Below are 25,580 nucleotides of genomic sequence, written 5' to 3' on the forward strand. Positions count from 1 at the left end.
CATGGTTCCTATCAGAGTTATTATTTGAACTCCATGGATTGCCATAAAATAATAATTATATGTCATGTAAACATGACAATATAATTATAATTCAGCTAATCTCTATTCTGAAATAGAGTAGTTGAAAATTTCAGCACTGTGTATAGACTATATTTTGCAGCAGAACAAATGAACTCTAAACAAAAGATTTTTAAATCCCCTTTCTACAAACACATGGCAGACTATCTTCCCTTGAACACTATTCAAAAATATTTACAAAACCTCCCCACTTTCTGACCCCCCTCCCTTTTCAACTCTTTCTGATACAGTCCCTAATTTGACAATCTTTCTAGAGAAATTCTGAATAACCCTTCGAGCCACTTAGATTCTTCGTATGAGACAAATCGGAGAAGAAGAGAGCCCTTTTTTTGTGAAACTGCTCACAACTTATGACAACTTTTCAGCCAAAACTTATCATACTGGCTCCCACGCATGCAATTAGCTTCATTTTAAGGTGTCACAAGCTAATAAGCAACAAGCAACACACCTGCAGAAAACATCTCCAGCTCTGCTCCACACATGCTAACTCTAGCTGTTCATGCTACAACCATTAACGACTCATCTGCTGCTGTCACACATTATTACACCTGTAATCACCTCATCCACTCGCTTTTCAAATGTTTCTCCTTTCAACTTTCAAGAGGAGCCACAACACCGACGCACACACACACATCAAAAATAAATAACCACCTGGCTAAGGTAGCCCTTTCGGGTCAGATTGAAAGGCTCTTATTTTACATTTTCCATGTCAGAGCTGCGGATACAGCACGAGGCGTTTATCAGGAAAAGACTACAAGAATCTGAAACATCAGGTCACTGTTTTCTGTTGTTTTCTTCAAAGACTTACACCGCAGCCTTCAGCTTCATCCGCTGACATGACGAGGAAGCTCAGCAAACAGGCACACAGGCACACTACATGCGTGTATGCATGTATACAGGAGGATACAGTAGGATGTGATACAGAACTGCTTGACGTAGCTTGCCCATCTGAAGTAGCCAGCCAGGCTCTAAATATGGGCTGGAGAGAGGAGGGGGAGGTGGAGGGTACCCGAATACACACATACATACACACCAAGCAAAATAAAGGGCAGTCACCCCCTCCTGTTTGCGTTTTCAGACCGGATTCCCTGTTACCGACACGGCGGCTGCTCGGATCCCGGTCCTTACAGCTGAGACCTGGGAGGATCTGGCTCGTATAGCAGCAGCAGCCCCGTGTATGTGTGTGTGTATGTGTGTGTGTGTGTGTCTGTATATGTGTGTGCGTGTATCGCTTCTGGTGCACGAAGCGAAAAATGGGCTCTGCGCTCCTCTTTTGGACGGCTGGCCAGTCGGAACAACTTCAAACATTTAGGGCGAAATAGCAACAAAAAAAATGAGAGGCGGTAACTTACGGCTCGCGGACACGCTTCCTCCTGCACGAGCCGGGAACCGTCGAGCAAAATCTGCGGGGAGAAAAGGGGGGGAGGAGAAGCCGCCGGACTGGTGCGATGGCAGAGCTCCGTAACTGGGAGAGCTGGGGAGGAGTGGAGAGAGGACGGTCGGTGGCGCTGCCTGCGAGATGTGTGTGCGTGTGTGTGTGTGTGTGTGCTCTTCCTGGTTGGGCTTCAACCGATTTGCAGAAAACTTAATCTGCACCAATTGCCACACGGACCCGGTTCGTTTGACACCCTCGTCCTCCAATGACGGACAAACAGCTGTTTATTGTGAAGGGGGAGATAAGAAACTAAATATTTGCAGTATGTGAGGGAACTTAGTGAGTGACAGTATATTAACACACAGAGCTACATCATGCTCGATGGATGTTACTGCCCCCCCACAACGACGACAGACAGCCTCACCCTGTCATTTGTCGTGACTAAACCACGACCAGCCAACCACCAGACCGTTAAAACACGTCTCGAGAATGTGAAAGGTGAACACGAAGGGAGGCTTTTAAAACGACGTCAACAGTGTCCCATGTGGTGCACGTGACATTTACTTTTTAAATTCTTCCTATTTCACAAAGTTGAGAGGATATGAGATGAAAGGACAGTAAATCAACATTTAACTCACTTTGAACTTCATACCCCAACTGACTGCCCATGTAAGGTTATCCAATGAGCTTTAAAAGGGTTGAAATCATTAAACACAATTTCTTTACAAATTATATTTGAATATGTTGCCTTCATTTTGTAACATTCATCGTCTAACAGATTCCATATAGTGGACAAACTCTCCATAACTAACATTGGTTGGAAAGAAGAACCAATTAGACAACAGATCAAGTACAAAACGCTGAATAAAGCAATTTCCCTCTAAAAAAGCAGTGATTCTTCAACACTCTTCGGTGGGGCTTGAGGGGCTTTTAGCTGGGCTGTTGCTAACTTTAGCTCACTAGCTAACTGAAATACTTCACACAGCTAAATGATTAGAGAAGATTTCAAGAGTAAAGTCATGATATTACGAGAATAAAGTCATAATTTTAGGCTATGGTTAGCCTGTATCTTATTTTGAAGGGTAGTATCAGAGGAGCAGCGAGTTGCCCACGCTAAAATTTTCAAATAAAATCACTTTTCAGAGTCCTGATAGTTATGACAAAGTGGTGCTGATGTTCCTAAGGATGAAGCATTTCGTATTTGCGAAACCTATACCAATGTATTGATATATAGATGTTTAGTGTGCTTGTACGTTACAAGGTAGGAGATCTCGCATGTTCTTGCAAGGTACATGCTATGTAATGCTTCCATGCTACCGGGTGTGTTCAATAAATACAGCTCCGGCTCAAATTGCGTTAAGCCTTCGGTGCTATCATTACAAGCATAATTTCACAAGGTGTTTACTGTGAAGTTATACCTCACACGGTCCTCATTTAAGTGCAGGTGGCTGCTGCTCTTCTGATATTTCTAATATTTAGGCTAACAACAGTCTAAAATTACGACTTTATTCTAATAAAATAACGACTTTATTCTCTTAATACTACTTTAATGTGGCCCTAATACTCCGTCGTAAAGTGGGGCTGGTGTGACTTGAAACAGTTAAAAGGCAGTCCAGTGGTCTACTGTGAAAATGTTTACATGTCTGACCGACTGCTGGGCCAACACTCATGGAAAACTCTGATAAACACGAGTCTTAAAGGTAAAACATGAGACTCCACTAAACTGAAAAAAGGATCAAACAGTCAAAGCCTCCCATCCAGCATAATAACACTGCGGCCAGCTGTAATGCAGTTATAACGTGCTGCTGGTGAGTTCCTCTTTGACAGTCCTATAAATGTACAATATCTGACAAACCTTTTTCATGGTTGATCAATGGTAATGTTAGCTAGTTAGTGGCTGAATGCTAATGAAAGCTGTCGTCTGACCCTAGCTAACGAGTTATCAAATATGTTTTAACTTGAAATATTCCCAGATTTCCTTCCAGATTTTCCCTTTCAATTGTCTTTTCAGCTGCTGATCATTTGAGAAGCAGTGAATAAAAACAAGGTCAGATTCCTGATTTTCATTCGACATACAACCTGGAACAAAACAGTTCTACACCATAACAGCGTTTGAGCTTCCCACCTTTAGAATGTCGTCAGAGGAAAATGTCCGCTGTGTGAATATGGTAAATTAAACAGCCAAATCGGATTCAACTGACAAAATTGAGAGTCTGGCACATCACATAACTTAAATGTAGCTACTTAAGCATCAAAGATTAAGTACCTATTTACATTTCATCGCGTTTAGAGTTGTAGCTGGTGTAAGTCTGATCATTTTTACACTTGTTGCAGCTACTATTGTTGAATCTATAACAAGTTTAGTTGAAATAGAGTTATGAGATGCAGAGGAAAGAAAACCAACATAAAACTCACTTCTAACTCAGGTCTGTATACCTCTTACAGGCTAACTAGCCACCAACTTAGGCTAGCCAATGTGCCTCAAAGGTTTAACATCATCATCTTAATAAACTATATATATGGAGATTCTGAGTTATATGGAGATCACCTGCTCTAAAATCTCCAAAATTCTGTTATAATATTGATTAAGAGAGGACAAGTGAACTGTTCATTTATACAGTTTTATTGTATCTCCCAACACAAAAGTGAAAATGATGTTTCTTCAACACTGCTAGTAAATCTAGAGGGCATATTATTATATTCAATAAGTCTCAGAAACCGGCTCTAAGGTTTCAAAACAATGTCTTCATTTGAGCAATGAGAGGCAGTGTTGGTGTGGATCATGTGAACAGGGCCTGCACCCTGCTGCCAATGGGTGCCTCTCATAGGATGGACAGGCTCTGGGTGTGTCTGTCAAAGGCACGCTTCCTGTTGCAAAATCAGCTGCTGCACCTTGTTAAGGAGCTTTAAGTAGACCTGTGTGCTGCAGACTTCATCACTCCAGATCCTGCCTGTAGACAGCATGGGGCATTGATCTAATACGTAGCAGAGAATCTTTGCAAAACAGAAAAAAGTACATATTCTTACTGTCTCTGTTTGTTATAGGCGTTTTGATCTCAGTTATCACACTAAATATTAGGTTATCTGTTTTAATTGTATCTGACGTGTAAAGGGCTTTTACTGTCTTACATTCAGCCTCCAGAAATGTTTGAAAAGCTTTTTTGTTGGATGGCAATTCATCTGAAAGTGTCAGAACCCGCCATCAATAAAAGCACCCACTTTGAGCCACTCTTTTTTTATTAATGGCAAGTATAATGGTTAACATCAGAAAATGTAAAAAGGCTGAATTACACAATTGAATACATCGTTCTTAGATCAATTCAAATTCTTAAAAAAAGGAGCCTTTTTGTGCTGTGTGAAAACAACTCCAGTGATTGCCTCGTGTAATGTCAAATAATCATTAACTCTTTATAGTACCTCATTTAGGGAAGCTGATTAAATCAGTTCTTTTGTCAGAGAACAATTAACATTTTCTAAGCTCTGTCTGTTGATGTGAGATCATGTCTCGGCTAAAACTGTAAAGCGTCAGGTATTGATAGGCAGGTATCAAAATTACACAACTTTCAAAGTCTGTTTTATGAGTGATATACAATTCACTTTCCTCTAGACTGTTAGACTGGGGCCAGGCAGGATTCAGCAGTACATGATTTAACATCCAATGTTAATATTCAGCACCACAAGCTGAAGTGTCACTTTATAAGGGTGTGGTGGTGATGGGATCATGCCCAATCTCAGACCAACAACTGTTTATTAACGAGTTAAAGCTCCACGAAGAATTTGTTCTAATTAGGCAACAAAATAACAACTTGCTGTGGACAAGCCAAAAATTCGAAGAGGAAGCTGATTGAGAAAAAAACTCCAGTTTAGTCAAGTTTTCTATGATATGCACATCTGCAGGTTCAACCGGTATATATGGATATATTTCCAAAACTATGAGAATTATGTCAAAATATGTTTAAGCTTAGCCGACGATTTCTAATCCAATGATGTTGAATACTGGTGCTCTCTCACAACCTTTTGGTGTCTAATTCAGAAGCACATGGTAGCTTGGTCGGTCGTCCTCCTGCCCAAAATGTATCTACAGATGTTAATAGGGGGGGCCTTGTGCATCTGTATGGGGACTTGGGAATGAGAACAGGCAGACCTGGCTATTCATCTTGGCCGCGCAGCTGCTTCTTCGACATGCGTCGTCTAAATAGAAGTGAAGAACATGGCGGCTTGTTATCAAAAACAGCTGTAATGAAGAACTTTATTTACTTGTGTTAGAGTTGTATCAGTGTTACAATTGGATCGATATTATTGCTTGTTCATAAGTCGGGTACATTTTATATTTAATATGTTCTTCCTTAACCCATCCAATGTCTGATAAAGAATAGCACAAGGCTGTGACTTCAAGGCTAGCAGCCGGGTAACCATCTAGAAATATTGAATGTCTGACATATTAGAAGGTTTCTCGTTCTTCGCATTCTGCTGTAATTGTGTGATTTCAGTATAATGTGGCTCCAGTCTAACAGGCTAACATGTCACATATTGTACCTACATATGTATAAATATCTCCAAGTGGACAATAAAAATCAGTGAATGCAGTTAACGGATAAAGCAAGTACATTCAGTTACCTTAACGTCAACATACCTTAAGTTCAGACCAAGACACAGTCCTGACTCTTTGGAACTCTCTGGATAAAAGCTGAGTTCACCGCTGGAGTGGTTGTATAAGTTTATGTTGATATTTTTTTATACATCCTGAATATGATGGAATGAATTATAATAACTGTGAATCCTTCACTCCCTGTGATGTAGCAAAGTACAACTTTCTAAAGTTCATGGGGTTGAATGTGTCATTCTCACAGACTCTGCGAGGAGTTTCACTTTTAAGTCTCAGTTTGCTCATTCAGTGATTCACTTTAACATATTTCCTGACAGTCAGAGACGCTCACAGACACAAACGGAGCTTCACTAACTGCAGCTGTCACAATTGTACTCAGGAGCTCATGTAGACACATGTATTTGTCAAAACACACAAGGTTATTAGCTTTTATGTATAATAACGGGCACTGAATACTAATTCCTGGCTGTTCCTATGATTGAGACTCTTTGACTATATTTACATCAACTTGGAAATATGGACATTGGGTCAACTTGTTGGGCAAAACCATATTACATCCATTCACTGAGAATATACTGAAGGTAGAGCCAGACAGATATAGGATTTTAGAGAGCGATACCGATACAAATTTTAGAGCGATATCATTGTTTACCGATATGGTGGCTGATAAAGCAATTTTTTTTGGCTGTATGTGAATGTAAATAGATATTTTCTACATGGTTTATAAAGCAATTTTGAGAGCTGCATACTTAAATGAATAACATTACTAAAGAATATTTAACATTATTATCTATATTGTCTGCCACCCTCTCCTCAGCTGTGATGCTCTGCTTCATTAGCTGCAAACAGCTCTGAGGGTGTTGTAATATCAGAGCACGGCATTCTGGGAAAATATCTGATTTTACCATTTCTTATTGTTCTCTGCATTATATGACCTGTATAAAAGTTTTCATATAGGCACGTAAAGGAAAACATCATATACCGATATATCTATGATAAGCCCAAATCAGCTTGGTATTATCGGCCAATTGATATATCTGTCAGGCTATTTTTCGGAGTTTCTAGCAGAGGCGTTTCTAGACATGGATGAACACAGTGACACACAGAGACAATCAAACCTCTGTGCACACAGTCACACATACACCAATCAGCCATAACATTATGACCAGCTGCCTTATATTGTGTAGGACCCCCTATTGCCACCAAAACAGCCCGGACCCGTCGAGGCATGGACTCTACTAGACCTCTGAAGGTGTGCTGAGGTATCTGGCACCAAGACGTCAGCAGCAGATCCTTTAAGTCCTGAAAGTTGCGAGGTGGGGCCTCCATGGATCGGACTTGTTTGTCCAGCACATCCCACAGATGCTCGATTGGATTGAGAGCTGTAGAATTTGGAGGCCAAGTCAACACCTTGAACTCGTTGTTGTGTTCCTTAAACCATTCTTGAACCATGTTTGCAGTGTGGCAGGGCGCATTACCCTGCTGAAAGAGGCCACTGCCATTAGGGAATACTGTTTCCATGAAGGGGTGTACTTCGTCTGCTACAATGTTTAGGTAGGTGGTACATGTCAAAGTAACATCCACATGAATGGCAGAACCCAAGGTTTCCCAGCAGAACATCGCCCAAAGCATCACACTGCCCCGCCTGCTCTCCTTCTTCCCACCATGGTTCCATGTCTTCTCCAGGTAAGCAAGGCACACGCACCCAGCCATCTACATGATGTAAAATGAAAACGTGATTCATCAGAGCAGGCCACCTTCTTTTATTGCTCTGTAGCCCAGTTTTGATGCTCACGTGGCCATTGTAGATGCTTTCAGCGGTGGACAGGGGTCAGCATGGGCACCCTGACTGGTCTGCAGCAACGCAGCCCAAAACGCAACAAACTACGACCAGAACCAGTATTAACTTTTTCAGCAATTTGAGCTACAGTTGTTCTTCTGTTGGATCGGACCACACGGGCCAGCCCTCGATGCCCACCCACATCAATGAACCTTGGCTGCCCATGACCCTGTCGCTGGTCAGACCGGGAACACCCTACAAGAGCTGCAGGTTTGGAGACGCTCTGTGACCCAGTCTTCTAGCCATCACAACTTGACTCTTGTAATTTTTCCTGCTTCCAACACATCCACTTCAAGGAAAATAAGTTCACTTGCTGCTTAATATATCCCACCCACTGACAGGTGCCATTGTAACGAGATAATCAATGTTATTCACTTCACCTGTCAGTGGTCATAACGTTATGGCTGATCGGTGTATGCATATGTGAGTGCTGCTGCCTCAAGGGACGACGCACTGAGTCTCAGCTTTACTTGTTCAGTAACATAAAGCAGACATGAAAGCATCAGTGTTACTGCGGACAAAGAGCATGGCAGAGCACTGAAAATTAATTCAATAATAAGGGCACAGCGTCTACAGCTTAAGGGCCACCGTGGGTTAATTATGAAATTACATACGACCGTGAAGCGACAGTGGAAGACATAAAGATGTCATGTTATTCACAAGGTCAGCTCTGCCTTATGCTATAGAAATGTTTCACTGCAAGGCATGACTGGGGTAGAAAAGAGTGCAGCAGATGGGACTCAATTCAGAAAAGTGATTTCATGCAGACCAGGTGTATGTCAGGTACAAGGCTCCTTCAGGACAATGACAGTGAATGAACATAAAGAAGAGTCTTCTAATGAAACCAAGCAGCCGTGACACTAATCTCTCCTCTCATCGCAGGGCGCTCCTGTTTGACGCCGCTCAAATGACAGCCACAGTAAACACACGTGGATGCACAGAATATTTGAGTGTTATACTCATTATAACAGCTCTAGATTAAAGGACTTTATAAATAGATGTCCGATATTTAAAGGGAGTTCTGCTTTATTTCTTTGAGGCATTACAGGTATAGGAAAAAGCTTAGTCAGTTAGTTGTTAACGATTAGGCCTATAGATATTACAGTAGGAATTAGAGATAGACTGATCTGGTTTTTTCAGGGCCGATACCGATTATTAGTAGTCAAGGAGGCCGATAACCGATATTTGAAGCCGATATTCATTTGCAGTTAAAGTGAAAATATTTGCGTCAAAATTTTGAATAATACAAAGTCCAACACTTAACTTTGTTTAAATGCCTTTAAGCATATGCATCAGAGCCAAAATAACCCAGTTCTAAATTGATCTCTTATTGGCCGTCGGATTAAAAAAAAAATTTAAATTTAAAATCTAAAAAAAAAAAAAGACAGATGCCGATATGAGTCAAAATGCCGAATATCGGCGCTGATAATCGGCCCGGCCGATAATCGGTCTATCCCTAGTAGGAATAAGTCTTATCATATAGTGTCATTCAAAAGTTAGTTCAGCAAACAATTTACAATGTAAGGCAATTAATTAGACCTAATTAGAGTGGTGGAAAAAGTAAATGTACCACTACCACTTTTAAAATATAACTTTTTACTGCATTCAAAAGTGAAGACTGAAGTAGAAGAGCACAATCTTTATCAGCAACATGAACTTAAAAAATAAAAAATAAAAGTTTTTGGCCCCTATGACTGATAATGTTTCATCTATTACATTATTATATTATCAATATTAATCATCTTATCTCACCAATCTCATGATGAAAGACGCATCTTACTTTTGTAGCTGATTGAGATGGAGCGAGTTTCGACTATGTTCTAAACAGTTAGGTGGTTTACTGTAGTGACTCCTCAGCAAGCGGCAGCCTCTGGTGCTGAAAAACGAAGCAAATGCGGAAAGTACAAAAAAAAGTGCAGTTCCTCGTGTCCACTTGAGGCTGGCTCCAGAGACCAAGAAATAACATTACGACAGATGGGAAAATACCCATTTTTACAGCAGAAATAAACATGATTACAGCCTGGTACAAAAAATTATTTTGTTATTCATATCTAATTTTACTGCTTGAGACAACTGTAATTTTATATAACTCACCTGTTTTAATTATATTGTAACGCTGGCTATAAGTTCCTGTTTATGTTTGCTGTTGTTTTGCAGTTGTTTATTGAGGGAGGTGTCCACCATAGTAGTTCCAGGGGAGGGAAGAAGGAGTTATTGTTATAAAGCTACTTGTAAGCGGGGGTTCGGTGTTCTGGGGAAGAGAAGTCACGTGTTGAGCGAGCGAGAGCTAAGTGAGAAAAGCACTGAGCCAACCTGTTTGTTGCTTTTCCATGGACACCTCAACCTTGGGTCAGCTGTTGCTGCGATAAGGAAATAAATCCAGGCTCTGTTGAGCGAGCAACGCACATCTCCTCTTCCTCGTCCTTCCTCCATCAGGATGACTACCCCGCAACGTTACGATATTAAGGATTAAATTACAGGGGCGGTGGTCACTTGAGTGACATTCACAGAGCCACACAGTCACTGAACTTAACATCTCTGCTGTGTTTGTGTTGTTGCCTTTCAGGGATGCAAAAATGGGACAAAGAATCTGACTTGCTGTGTAATTTATGGATCTTTCTGGCCGTCCAAGTCGTCTGTGCTCCAGCTTTTCAGTGAGTTAAAGTCTAGTATTATTTAATTGATATTTTTGACACATTGACATATTGACACATTTTTTAATGCCTCTATTTTAGAGAGAGGACAGTGGATAGTGGCGGAAACGGGGGAAGAGAGAGTAGGGATGACGCAGCTAAGCAAGGGCGGGAGTTGAACCCGGGGCCGCCGCATCGAGGACTATAGCCTCTGTATGCGGTCGCCGATTTAACCGGCGCCTGAGTCTTTATTTTTGAAGTTTTCTCTCATCTTTGCTTTTTATGAGATAATTGAACATTTTCCTCTTTGGGCCTTAAAAAGTTATATAAATAAAACCTACAAAGAGGTTTAAAGGGGGAATGTCTCTTTAGGGAAACTGCCATCTGCAACCTGCCATCTGTAAGGAGTGTCTTTGTATATTATAAGCTTATCATATGTTTTTGAAATGTTAACTTATAACAAGAGCTGCCAAATAAATGTAGAGCAAAAACTACAAGATTTCTCTCTGAAATGAAGTGGAGTAGGAGCATTTAGTAGCAGAAAATATAAATAATTAAATTACAAGCATTTCAAACGTGTTCTTAAGTACACTCGGTTATAGCACTTGGCCAGTACACTTGTTAAAATTAGGCTGAAGTAAACTAAATGATGATACACAATATTGGATAGAAATAAAGGAAAATAGGCCTCAGCTTGGACCCCCTTAATACCCAAAATATACCTCCAATACATAAAAGATTGTAACGGCCTGATTTCATTGATGATTTAAGCTTTAGATCTGGTGTTGGCAGAGACCCATGGACGGTCCTCAGTGGATTGCTTTAACAGTAATGGCTCTCTTATTAGTCCTGTATGGCTGTTTAATGACGGGGCTAGGTGTGAGTCATTAAAACACTTCTGTATTAAGTTTTATGACATTTATGATGCTTTAGTGAGGTGGGGTGCGGTCTGCTGGATCGGAGAGAAAAAAGAGGTGCTGCACGGTGAAGTTAAAGTCTGCTGAAGAAACTCAGATGGATTAATGTTCAACTACAATAAACCAGTGTGTCAGAGACGCCTGCAGATCACATCTTTCATTTACACGGCGAGAACGGAGACCTGGTACGAAGAAGAAATCGTTTTTGATGGCGCCAACAAGAGAATTTCTAGAGGTGTTAGTGATTTTAACAAAGGAAGAACGAGGCCTACATGAGTTACTTCACTAAAATGTAATCTTCCTTTGAAGTTCAACCAACATTTTATTACTATGTCACTATGTTAACCTGCTCAAATAGTGTAGTTAGGTGCAGTTTTGATGTACTAAACTAAAGAATGCTCCTCTTACTCCACTACGTTTCAGAGTTAAATGTTGCATTTGTACTTCGTTTTTTAGCAAATTAGTTTAAACACAATTTCTCCTGCAGCTTGGTTTATTTATCACTATGGGAAGTCTACAAGGTTAAAAACAGAAAACCAAGTTTAGTCACATTCATTGAACCTGAAATAAACAAGCCTCACAGATGTAACGTTACAGACACATTTGCTTTACACTTTCAAATTCTGTTTTAAGAGTCAGTCCTCCTTTTGGCTTAAAGCAAGTACAGCTGCTGCTCCTGTTGGAGACACGACCTGAGGTAGTTCAAAGTAAAGCGCAATAAATATGCGGCAATATGAGCATTCGCAATACATATATCGCAAAAGTCTGACTTTATCGCAATGAATAAGAGAAATTATTTCATGTTAACAAGCCATGCTTTCTCACTCAGTATGCATAATGATACCTGTTGGATGGAGGCCTGAGTATAATGGCCATGCTTTCACACCATTCTGATGTGATTAGATGAAGGCCGAGCTAGCTATCAGCTACCCTCAGATTAATTGGTGTCAATTCAGTGGTGAAAAAAAGACAGCTTTTTTTTAATGTATGTTGTGTTAGGAGTGATAGGGGGGTAATAATTTCTGTCTTTCCTTTTCCTTACCTTAGACTGGTTTTCACTGAGAAACAATGAGGTGGTTGGTTATGCTATTGATAGAACATCTTGGTGATGTCCTGAAGTCTCAAACGCACCACTTGTGAGGTGTGCGTGCAGCGGCCTGCTAATGAGGCTCAGGTGTAAAAGCACACGGGAGAGTCCACACGAGAGACACCAACTATTGAGTTAAGACGGGCTTCGGGACGACGGTAACTACTCATGAAACTGGATGAAGACCAGCATTGTTACTTTTGTTATTTTAGGGATCCAACCACCGATCATAAAGACTTGAACTAACGTTAACGTTTGGGGAAACGACAGAGCACGCCTCTCTCGAGGACCAGCCCTGGAAGGTTTCTGCCAGGAACTGCTAGTGGACTTAGAGGTGAGCTAACCACACAGTTGTTTCTCCACTCAGTTGAATTCAAGGTCCAGCTTCTCCCCCTTTTCCTCTTTCTCTTATTTTTGCACACTCCAGGTTAGGACTAGGTCACACACACTCAACCCTAGACTTGACTAGTCCGTAACCGTTGGATTCAGGAAGGACATGTTGCAAACACAGGTGTAACTCATGCAGAATAAGAATTATACCCAATATGCACAACATAATCGCACAGCGCAGTTTTCTCATATCATGCAGGCCTTGTTCAAAGGCAATTAAATATATTTCACATAAAAGCAAAATAAAGTCCAAGAATGAATAAAAATGTATGTCCCAAAGCTTTTCTGCTTTTCATCATTTCTACCTCATTAATCATCATGACCCCTTAGCTTTATCATGTGACCATCTGGAGGGGCCCAACCGCACAACCAAACTGTAGTAGTAAATAGCAGCGAATTGCTACTTAGACATTTATACATCCATATCAAGGGTGGGGGAAGTTTTCTTATCTCATTCTCATTCAGAGAATGCCCCCCCCACTCTCCGCTCGCTGCCCATTTTCTGTCTTTGTCAAAAGATTTTGCATACAGCCCCGGCTCTGTCAGGCCATCAATGAAGAGGGCTCGGATCGAGCCGCACATCACGATTCCAGGCGAATATCAACAGGTAGGGCTGATGTGCTGCACTCAAACCTCTGCCTCTGTTAAGCACTCCTTATCCTCCGCGTCCTCGCTCACAGGGAACAGAGCTACACTGTAATGGTGATATAAAAAAAAAATGCTTCTCCTATTTATACTAACTACCCTTGGGCAGCATTAAACCGGATTTGGCCATATTGCTTGTTATTTGTTGGTTATAAGACTATTTTGCCTGGCAGTGCAAGTACACAACATGGTTTGTAACGCACAATCCAAATATTAAGAGTGCATGAAAGGAAACGTGTAACAAACAGACATTTTTAAAACAATGAGTAAAATTAAAAGCATAGCTGTTTGAATAGAGTTTCAAGCAGGATTCCTGCTGCATAGCCTGAATAACTAAAATGTAATAGATCACCGTTTAAAGTGATGAAATATTTACACTAGACCGACTCAATGTAAAAGTCCATGTTTCATTTTAATCTGACTTACAAGAACTGATGACAGGAATCCCTCCTCATCACTCAATTCAACTCTTATGCAGACACTATTTCCTCAATCACAGTCATTAATGCACGTGCTGCAAACCATTCCCAGACCACGCCTCATATCTACAATGTTATAATTGCATCATCGCTATGAGCTGATTGTTTTAAGAACTTGAAGCGACTGTGAGGAGTTTTTAGCTGGTTATGAGACCGTATTTAATACCGATGCCTCTATGTGACCTAAAAAAGCAAACAAAAGCATCTGCAACAAGATGGATTGCTTCGAGATAGTTATTTTTAATGCCTGAAACTGCTGGTGGTGGGTAGGTGTCAGACGGAGCAATTAACTGCACGCTGCCGTTGTTTACATTTTCCAGGGCAAAAGTGTAAAGTGGGTGATACATGTGACTGTTAAAGAAAGCAGGATACATTAGGTTTTACAACCTCTTAAGCATGTAAGGGACAATCATCAGCAAAGAGATAAGAGGTACAGCTTTGTCCGCAGCCAAAATCAACACAAACCAAAAGTTCCTCACAGTAGCTTTAACTGGGAGAGTGTGATTTGAGCTAATTGTTTGATATACTTGAATCAGTTAAATCAACTGTTATTTATATATTTACAGAGACCCAACATTAACCTACCAATGAGCAAGCACTTTGCAACACTTCTGTTAACAGGCAGTAACCTGGAGAAGAACAGACTCAATGTTGGACAGCCATCTGCCTCTGTAACACAAAGCAAATACACCAGTGACTCCTGTCTCCGTTAGCCTAACAGACTCAACCAAAGTAAGAAGTTAAAGACCACATGTGAGTGACATGCAAAGAGCTAATTAGGTCCCAAAGAAGAGCCACAGCAGTATGTACCATAAAGTTTGGGACCAGCCTTCACACAAACACACAGCGGGACTGATATCCAGGTGAACACATCGCGAATCCACCCAGGCAGTCCTAACATTAGAGAGCTCACAGGCTGCTGTGTCCCTGTCTTTGACCTTGTTTCAGTCTCTTCCGGACAACAAATTATTATCGCTTCGGCTTATTACACTTTGGTAGCTGCTGGTAGTGCTGCTGGTGGTAGCGGAGGAGCTGACGGGGGAGGTGTTGGTGGTGGGGTGCTCGGCTATGATAACACATATTGCACGGCCAGTCCGACTGAGTACCACTCCCTGGGAATCTCCTTCATCACCATGGCCATTATCTGCCCGTGCAACGTCCTCCAGACATGACTAAAGAGCGTGCACAAAAGAGGCAGAGCTGGCCACGCGAGCCCTGTTTCTGCCTGAATGTAAAAAGAAAGCTCAATGAGGAAAAGATAATGTGGAGCAGCCGCTACTTACCGTGCTGAAGCTCCGTGTGGCAGCAGGCAGGCAGGCACTATCTCGTCTAATTTGTAATGGTGTGAGGAGCCAGTCAGGGCACCTTGTTTTCCTAACGGCTAGGTAAGGCAAGTCTCGTCCGACGATGCAGGAAATAAACACGAATGTCGCCGATGTTTCGCCACTCCACTCGAGGAAACCCCTTTAAAAAACCCGACTAGAGGAGAGAAGAGACGGAGCGAGCAACTCTCGTCTCGCAAGAAGAGGCAACACTCCTTTCCGAGGCGAGCAGGCTTTCTCAGGATGTTTATTTCCGTCTATCCCATCCACTCCTCCGACGCAAGAAAACCCGGAGTCCTCCTGCCGGAGATCCAGTCAGTCCAGCCCGCACACACGTCGCTTATATCCGCCACTTGGCTTTAACACTGCACGCAGCTTTCAGTCTGTGTGTTGCTACTGAACAACAACTAGCAGCACAACATGACTGACTGACTGCAGCGCTGACAGGAGGGGTGGGCCAGCCCCCCCTCTCCCTCCTCCCTGCCGTACAAAGTGAAGAAACCCTCAGCAAAAGTCTCGCCAGTCTTATTTAAGATTACACACTATATGAGAAATAAGTGTGTTTTACATAACAACAAGAACATCCTACTTCTGTGCTGAAGCATGTGATGGCGACATGGTGAGGCTTTTAAAGGGGCATCCACGCGGAGCTGGTTGCCTCATGGAGCCACTCCGGTAACTTTCCTGAAGGGATGTGCTGTGGCGTTAATAAGACACGGTGATCAGTGTCAGCAGCATGGAAGCACCTGCATGCAAACAAGTGTGACTTTAAGTGGGAGGCAGGCCAGGATACGCTCTCCCGTGGTGCCTTCAAGGGCTCCATGCCAAGAGCTGCAAGTATGGGTCCATCCAAAATTCTATTCCCATTAAAACTGGACACAAGTTATACATTTTTTCTTATAATAATTTATGACCCAAAAGCATAAGCGGGAAATTAACTGCGGTTTCACTTTGACAGGAAATGGACATTGACCCTCCAGTGGGCAACTTCCTCGGGGATCACTAAAACTAGTCTTGAACAGTGTTGCATTTTTATTTCTTTTAGATATAAACATGCACAGTAAACACATCATTAAAAAACTGCCCAAAACGATCAAATATGAAATGTTAATTTACGTTCATGTGCCTTGCTTTTACACTGAGTACTGTATGTGCACATTTGGCCTATCAGATGGAGCCATTAAAAAGGCTGTCCATTTGACCAACCAGATTGAGCTCAAGCTAGCTGTTAGCTATCCTCAGATAATTTGGTGGAACAGAACTGCTGTTTGGGAAAGCAGCTATTCTGCTATTATGAATTCACATATGACGAGTCCTTTCCACACATGCACTCCTGACAATTTCAAGACAATCTGCACCTGAAATTTTCCAAGAACTGCCCTTTCACACGTCCCTCACAGCTGGAATGTTCCCAGTTGGACAGGGGGTCTCATAAAAAGTACGCCATTGGCCCTCACAGCCACAGGCTCCAGAATCTCTTCATCTCTCAAATTTACAGACATCTTTGCTCTTGTCATCTTGTAAATGATCCTCCTTTCTCAGCGTCAGATGTTTGTATTCATCCTGTTCTGTGCCGCTCTTCTGGTTTTGTACAAACGGCATCATCCCACTCACTACCTGCTGCGTTCACACATCGGCTCAGCCTGACTTCTTGTGGACATTTTGCTAGGAGACTGGTGGGAAAAAAAGTCAGCATTAAGTCGGGGTGAAGAATTCAACCCTTTGCGTTTATACATGCAGCCCACACAGGGCAGTGCATGTGTGAAAGGGGCTATAGTGTTACTAACTCAGAGACTGTGTAATCCCTGCTTTTCTGCATGATTATTGGCTGTATACAGTTTTTAAAATATATAAATAAATAGCATTTACAATATAATGTCAAGAAAGCACAGTCTGAATTGTGGCTGTGCATTGACCCTCGGTAGATGAAGTAAGTTTAGGCGCCATTTTTTGTTTCTATTGTGATCATGGAGCATATTTCTGAACAGAGCAGTTCATCAACCATCTGACACACCAGGGACCAGGTAGCTTTTAGCTGTTTAAGTTTATGTGTCTGGTTCTGGAGGATAAAATGAGATATGTGTGACTTGGGACTCTTTTACTGACCCATGTGGAAATGTAACTTGTCCCTTGCCAGTAATCTGTCTATTGTTCCCAAGAAAGGTCTTCCAAAATATAAGGCCCAGGTTTACTCTGAATAATACACACAGGAACTTTATAAACAGAAATTTAAAGACTCATCCATTGGTCTCTGTTTTGACTTATCATAGTAGGAGAAGCCCAGGTGTTACTTACAACATCAATGATTGCTCTCTTCTCCACAGTAAGTCATTAATCACACCTGTGCTTGTCCGACTGTAACAAGTCACACAATCACACAAACAACTGAGGTTGAAGACGCAGTAGATTAGCAGCTCTCATGTCAGTAGAAGTACTGTTTTTGTCAATAAGCTCTGGTGGCTTTGAAGAGTACCTGCTTTATCTGATAAAAAAAGGATTGTACTTTAACAAGAAGGTCTATCTTTGTATGGATCCCTGTGGTAATGTTTGATTAACAATCTGACCCCAACAGTGACCCAAAAAACACCCTCAGGTTTCACATTTCAGCCACTACAGATGTAGTGTTGTAGAGGCAATCTATCCCAAAACCTTTACAGCTACTCATCCGCTACACACCAAAACCCAGACACATTAAAAAAAATAATGATGATAAAATAAAAAAAATAGTTAAAAAACACACAACAAAAGCCGCATTTGTTCAATTGAAGGTGACTTACTTTTCAATGGACCGTCATTGGCAAGTAAAGCCAAAGAAGTTAGCCACTGGAACTATAATTTACGGCTACTTCTGCTTAAAAAATGTGTAGTAATTCCCCATAGAATATGCTCGATAAGAATGATAGAAGTTTGACCTTCCCACACTTAAAGTCGAGCTGAAACGGCATTTTTGAGTATCTAGCCTCCGTACCGTGACGTATTCCCGAGTGGAACATGACGTGCAGGCGGGACATATCATTAGAGGGATTTGATTTGAGCGTTGAGAAGTGGGCGTAGACAGACAGTCTCCACAGCGCAGCAGCTAGCTAACTGACAGAACATTCTTGGTGCTCTGCGGCTAAATGTTGTAGAGTGATTGGTTGAAATTGTTTGGTGCTAGCCTACGTAAGCACACAGGATATTATTTTTTTACAGGAAGAAAAAATGATCGGATTTTGATATAAGAATACAAAGAAATTGATTTTCTGTATTTTTTCGGCCTATATTGTCAAATAGATGCACAATATTACCAGGGATGTGATCTAAAAGGATTAAAATGACATTTTTCATTTCACCTCGACTTTAAAGTAGCTACAATACTAACAGGAGGATCCAATCAGGGAGTTAGTGTAAACACCTGTGTGCTTCAACAAAGGTTTGTAGGCCCTTTGAGTAGTTTTATTAGCAATGCTAGCAAAGAGGCATTATGGGTATTGGTTGACCAACCACTTTTGTACATGCTTGAGACCTGAAATAACTCAACAGCTATTACACTACTATTTTTGCTATCCAGAAGAAGAACATTCTTTTTCCAACATGAGTTGACGGCCCTGCTAACAGGCTAATCAGTAGCCTCTTTTATACGTTTCGTCTACTATGTAAAACGCATTAAAGGGGAATAGTGGGGCGAAGCTGTTCCGCCTCTGAGCCGGCATTGGAGGTAGTAACAGAGGCATAACAGAGGCGATACAGCAAGCAGGGTGGAACAGCACTGTGTGTGTGTGTATATGAAGCCCGCACTGTCTGTTTACACCTTGCGCACGTTTTGCTTCCACAATGCCAGAACGCTGTGTAAAAACACACACTGGGGCTGCTTTATGCCAGTGTTGCTCGGTCCAATGTTAAATGGTAAAGGCAGCATGATGGCGGAGCTTCATTATGGTGCTGTGGCAGAACCGCAGTGTAAAAAGGGCTTAAGACAGTGAGTAAACATTAGTCCCATCATACATGTTAGCATTGTCATCAAGCATGTTAGCACGCTTGCTCAAATCACTGCAGCAGCTGCGTACAGCTTCACAAAGCCATTAGAGTGTCTGTAGATTTGTTTACATGCTAACACCAATTTTTTTTATGGTGGAAACAACTTTTCAATGTTGTTTCAGTCTAATTAGGGGGTTATAGTCGGGATTTTCCGTAAAGCACATTACAGTGAGTGTGTATACTAAATGAGGAAGACAACAGACTTTGGTTTGTGGAAATCCCCATGCTTCTTCTCACAGTATCAGACTTAATCTGCCATCTCTACACTGGATTGGAGTTGCAATGAAAAAGAATAGACAAAAAAAGCTTAAAAGTAATCAATGAGCAATGATCAGCTTAATAGAATAAAAAATGTTAGCACTGGGAAATGCCATGTGATCAGATCTCTGACTGGTGATTATTGGACAGAGAAAATGGCCTACAACTTCCTAAGCTGTCCAGGCTCATTATGCAACCCTTAGTTTACCCATTTACTGCCAGTGCAGGGCTTATCCTTAATTACACACACATGCACATGCACGCACACACTCTCACACACACACACACATACACACAGTGGGATTCACAATTAAGCTGAATCAGGATGCCAGGCTCGGTTGAAGAGAACTCATGTTAACTAGACAGCGCACTAAAAGAGACAAGCTGGAACATGAACCGGTCCTGTTTGAACAACTGGGTCCAGAAGCCCCCGTCCCATTATGTCTTTGTCTCTGTTTGTCCATCACACACACACAGAGACACACACACACACATATTCTTTATGTTGGTGTTTGAATCATTTAGTATCAGCATGCTTGAATGTGATTTTTTCTCTCGTACTATTTTGTGTTCTCAAACAGGAAGTTTCCACCAGTATGCTATATTTAGAGACACGACTGACACGGTGAACTCTGTGAGCCTTAGTTTCCAAAATTTCCCCTCTGAACAATGATGATTTTCAAAATAAAGGCTGGTAAATTCACACATTTATCATGTATATTTAGAATAAAATTTGGATACTATGAGCTATGACACGCCAAGTTTCTCAAGGTCAACCCATTTATATCAGAGCTCTGGCTGTGAAGAGTAAACAGCTTTGACATTGACCCTTAAAATGTGTAACACCTTTAATTAATAGATGTAGAAACATTACTTGTATTGATTGCAGGGGGAATGCTAAGAAAGACGACTTTTTTTGGTTATCACAGTAGTGCAGTGTAAGTCAAAATATAGCATGCCGATAATGAGTGTCAAAGGATATAAATGAGCTCTTGCAGGAGTTGCATTTGATGATGTCATTCAGTGGAAAAACATGTCACCACTTTAAATCAGACATGAGCTGGTCTCAAGATTGCAAAGCTCAGAGGTAAAACTTTAATGATTCCCAGCCTTAGATGTTTCCAGCATCCTCTTTGTTTTTCTTTCTCTATAATGAGCTCAGCCAATCACAGATCAGGATTCATGGCACCTTTGAGAACTCGATAACAAGAACTCGAGCAACATACGACAACTTCACTCCACACTGGGAAGCCGTATCTCCGCCTGAAGTGACATCTTACTCTCAATAATGGTTAGCTCCTCTGTCAACCTCCTCGGCTTAACAGTCTTCATCTCCTGCATAGGAATTCTGGGTAATGTATTTCTAATCTTCGCCATCCTTCAGACGAAGTTATCTCGAGTTAAATCCTTCGAGTTGTTTCTCTTGGGACTTGCTGCGGCCAACTTGGAGGAAATTCTCATCGTGAATATCTATGATATTATCATCAACCAGGCTTCCTTCAACACGACAATCGGCACATGGTCGTGTCGCACGCTCAAGTTCCTGACTGTGTTTGGAGAAATTGGCAGCATCCTCTTCACCGTCCTCATCAGCATCTTCCGCTACCAGAAGCTGAGAAACGCAACCAAGAGAGTCAACCTGTCGATCTTCCTGGATAGCATCAGGCCGGCCTGGATGGTCAGCGGGGTTTGTGTGATGCTTTCAATGCTTCTAAGCATCCCCATTTTTGTCATTAGCCCTGAAGGTCCTGCAGGAAACACCACAAGAAACATCACCGGCTGCCCCCCAGACTTCTTTCAGTGCAGTCAAAATGATTGTCCCATTCTCAACCGGTGTTACAAATACCTCTTCCTCCTGGTGTGCAACCTGCTGCCTCTCATCATCGTCACGGCAACCAGCGTCCTCATCATCTCTGTGCTGCTGAGACAGAGGAGGACGGTGCAGCAGGTGGAGAGCGTGAGCGGGTCCTGTCAGTTCAGCAGGAAGAGTAAAGATTCGAAGCTCCAGAGAAGCACCGTCGCTGTTCTGGCAGCGATGGGGCTGTTCCAGGTGGACTGGAGTCTCTACCTGATCTTCCATTTGACTTCTAGTCCCACTGACTTCCCTTTGTGGGCTGAAATGGAGTTCTTTATCGCGACTTCCTACACGTCCATCAGTCCGTATGTGTATGGGATTGGGACCAGCCTGTTCTCTCTCAAGAACTTAACAAAGAAGTAATTTTCATTTTTCCTCAGGCCAGACTTCTGTTTTGGTGATGAAATACAATTAAGAAATGAGATGGTATTTTTGCTCACCAATGAAAATGCTTTTTTTTTTATAATTCAGTGTTATAAACTAACAATTAAAATTATTTTACCTAAACAACTGGGTTAGTTTAGCCCAGGAAGAGTTGGATAATGTAATCTTTTCATGTAAAAACAGATCACAGTTTTTCAGTGTAATCTGTTATGAGATTCAGTCAGTCTCAACGTTTTATATCTTATAGTGTAAATCTATTTTTGTGCTTTTGCCTTGATTTGATAGGACAGCTAAGAGACAGGAAATGTGGGGAGTAGAGAGTGGGGGATGGCATGCACCAAATGATCGGCAGACCGGGAGTCGAGCCTGTGATCAGTGCGTCGAAGACTGCGGCCTCTATAAATGGGGCGCCTGCTCCACCAGCGGAGCTTAACCAGCGCCCCCTTTTTGTGTAAACCTGCATCATAAAAAAATGCTTGTTTTACCGGAAATAAAAGCACTTAGGGTCTGTCATTCTTTAGTCTGAAAAAAAAACATTGTTGCTCCTGCAGACTCTCTCTTACAGCCTGGCAGTTAGAGGAGGGTGAGCAAACCTTATGCAGTGCACTGAAACACAAAAATAAACACTAAAAACGAAACAAGTCTCTGTTTTACTCTGATAAAAGCAAACTCACATATTGCCTTCATCTTTTTAATGCGATTCTACACATAACAGCTGTTTTTTGCATATGGACATGCCTTACATTTATACACTTTACAACATGAATTGTGTACAATAAGTTCAACAGTGAGAACTTGATAGTCACCTTCCTCTGCTTCTCTCTTGTTGTAATATTACCACATTTGTTAGTGGGTGAGTTGTGCAGGTGTCTGCAGCATGTGGATGTGTCACTGACCACAACAGAGATCATCTATTGACATCCCACTCCTTAACGTGAAAAGTGGCCTGCATGCATCAAGGCTCATGACCCAACTGTAACATTAGGACAAAATGTAATATAATTTGAATATATACTGTATGTGTTGTTTGTTTTTCACGTCAGCTTAATGAATACCTTTATAGCTTTATAACACCGCTGAAACAGACACAACTGCTCCTGTTGAAAGTGAAAGGAATTGTAGGCTACATATGTCACATTTTAGTCACGACCGCCCACTGAATGTGATTGTGACTAATTTATGTAGATGTTTTAAGATGAGTAAGATGAAATCACATCTCTGCTAATATGGGGTTAAATGTGCCTTTTGAATGTTAAATAGCTACATATAAATGCCTAACATCTTACAGCACCATAATTAAGCACCATATTGAACTGTAGAGACAACAATACAACAAGGCACGGGTGTCTCTGATAGAGTGAGTTGAGCCTGTGAAGACTTGGTCATTATTCTTCTCTGTCATGACACCTTAATTTGCACCTTGAATCAAATACAGGAAAAAATAATTATTTTTTAAACTAAATATCATGTCGAATTCAAAAGAAGACCCTTACAAGCTCCGGTTATTAAAAAAAATGATGACAGACTCTAATATTATGCCTGTTGGTGGTGATTTTAAACTTGGTTTGACAGCTGTGACAGAGATCACAAAGGCAATACAAAGCCTATCCTCTATTCTTTATCTGTGCTGCCACTGCTGATTTTACATTGGTGACGTCACAATTTGGTAACTTTGGGTACACATATTTTTGTTACACATACCAGACTCTAGATATTGTTTGCAGATATTTAGAACAGCTTGCAATATTTACAATTTACTAGGATAAACTCACTATCTATGCACTGACAACATTTGAAATATAGCCAAAGTGAATTTGAGTGAAATATGAGAAATGTATATTTAATAAGAAACTTATAAACTTTGACAAAATGATGAGAAATCTCCTCTGTTTAGCATTGTAGCTATCTGTCTATATTTTAACACTGTCACCTTTTTAATCATCATTGTAAATCTGATATTTGTCTAAGAGGTTAAATAAGCTACATTCACACTAACAATACATAAATAGGTTTTTTTTCTGAAAATATTTTTTTGAGCGAATAAAATAAAAGCCTTAAATTGCTATGGATTTTAATGCAGGTTTTTTAGTAGACCATATAAAATGGGACGTCACTGTCAAGTGTTGCTGTGAGCAGACTAATTGCGTCCTGCGTAATATCTAAATGAGTAAGCTGTATTATGTGTTTGAGCCTTTCCTTCACATCACTCCAATATATTTATAAAATGCATAATTTTTCAAGGGTTATATGTGCACGTTTTAGGATGAAGTGACCGCAGTAAGTTTCCTGCAGGAACAGGCTGCAGCCTATCGCCACGAGATCTCCACGTGGAGCACAAAGACGGGTAGGTTCATGTGTGTTTCTGTCCCACTTCCTCTTCATTGTTAGACTCCGCCCTGTTGGTTCAATAACATATTATTTTTGTTTTTGTGGCAAATAAGCATGGCTACTTGTGTACAGTGAGTTATAAACCTACATTTTAGCACGATCTTTAAAGGTAAGTGGTGTTGTTTGGTGGTCTGCGATTAATTTTCAGCAAACAACCCAGAAAACAGAAACGCCTCAGATGACATTTCACCTAATCAACCAAAAATGTAATTTTAGACGTTAACCCGACGTGTACATGCCATACTCGCTATATATATATAGATATATTTTTTTTTTTAATGGTTAATTTATTTAGTTAATATTAATGCAAGAGCATTGGGTCATTGGCCATAGCCCAAACCCTCACCTCCACTGATTCATAACTGTCTAACCGTCCTTCTTTCGCTGCGATATACATTTCTCTCGTTTACACGTCGTTAATTTTTTTTAACTAGAATAGTTAGCTGCAGTAAAGTGTCCGGATTTGTTTGCTTTATTTGTTTCTGTTGCCAGTACAACATTGAGGTGTGAAATATTTCACAAGTGTAGCTATAAATATTCTAAGAGGAGTTTCTTGACAATGCGTGTGATACGTTTCAACACCCTTAAAGCATATTCATTTAAGCAGGTTTAGTCCAATTTCCCCCTCCAAATTTAATAAATGCTAATTAGCCTTTCTTGATGTTGGGATTCTCTTGGTTTATAATTTAGAGCTAATATGTAAGATTAGCTTGTCTAACAGCTACACTAGTTATATACCAGTGTAGCCTACATTATGAATCAGCCGTAAGGCTGTTGGCATCGCTGAAGCTAAACAGGACCTATTTTATCAGTTCTGTTTTATAAGGGGGCTTCAAAACATTACTGTAGCTGCTAACAGCCAAATAAAATTCACCGCAACGTCTCGCCGCCATCTTAGAAAAACAAACCCGTTCAGCCTTGTTTAGCGGCGTTGTAGAAGTTGTAGAGAACGCAAATAGTTAGTTACAATTGAGACTGTGCACTCATTTTAATATATTATAAAGGGGCATAATTGTCAGCGAAACAGCTCTTTTAATTCAATGCAACAAAGTTACTTTTTATCGGGTGTGTTTTCGTGAAATTTTCAAGCCATTGACACCATGTTGAAGTAACTGGCTGGTAAAGTCCTCCGGAGGGAGCTTGCGCATTGGCTACTGGAGCTCTACCGCGATGGTAAACGTGTGACGTCACAGCCAGAGAGCACGGATGTGTGTGTATGCGTGTGTGTGAGAAGGAGAGGGGCAGAGGAGAGTGTGAGTGTGTGTATGCGATTCAGGGACGCTGAGAATGGAAATGTGTTCGAGAA

General features: G+C 41.2%; 2 protein-coding genes across 3 annotated transcripts in view; one reads left to right on the forward strand and one right to left on the reverse strand.

Annotated features, from left to right (window-relative positions):
* The window catches only part of LOC138584987 (bromo adjacent homology domain-containing 1 protein-like), a 28,707-nt gene extending 12,918 nt beyond the window's left edge, over positions 1–15,789 (reverse strand). The window contains exon 1 of one of the 2 annotated variants that reach the window (XM_069657195.1): positions 15,334–15,789. The gene's annotated coding sequence lies outside the window, so the exon portion shown is untranslated. Of the gene's footprint in view, positions 1–1,430; positions 1,502–15,333 lie in introns of those variants that run through there. The other variant, XM_069657196.1, reaches the window with a different exon arrangement.
* Positions 15,790–20,935: 5,146 nt separating this feature from the next.
* ora6 (olfactory receptor class A related 6) lies at positions 20,936–21,865 on the forward strand. Its single transcript, XM_069684835.1, has one exon. The coding sequence runs from the start codon at positions 20,936–20,938 to the stop codon at positions 21,863–21,865; it is 930 nt and encodes a 309-aa protein (XP_069540936.1).
* Positions 21,866–25,580: the final 3,715 nt, after the last annotated feature.

This window comes from Semicossyphus pulcher, unplaced genomic scaffold (genome assembly GCF_022749685.1).
Source record: "Semicossyphus pulcher isolate SPU_LCO1_2020_fin unplaced genomic scaffold, fSemPul1.0.p SCAF_11, whole genome shotgun sequence".
NCBI classification, from domain to species: Eukaryota; Metazoa; Chordata; class Actinopteri; order Labriformes; family Labridae; genus Semicossyphus; species Semicossyphus pulcher.

What these genes read in the sequence shown, in the direction of transcription:
- ora6 (XM_069684835.1), top strand. Translation starts at nt 20,936, where the DNA reads ATGGTTAGCTCCTCTGTCAACCTCCTCGGCTTAACAGTCTTCATCTCC.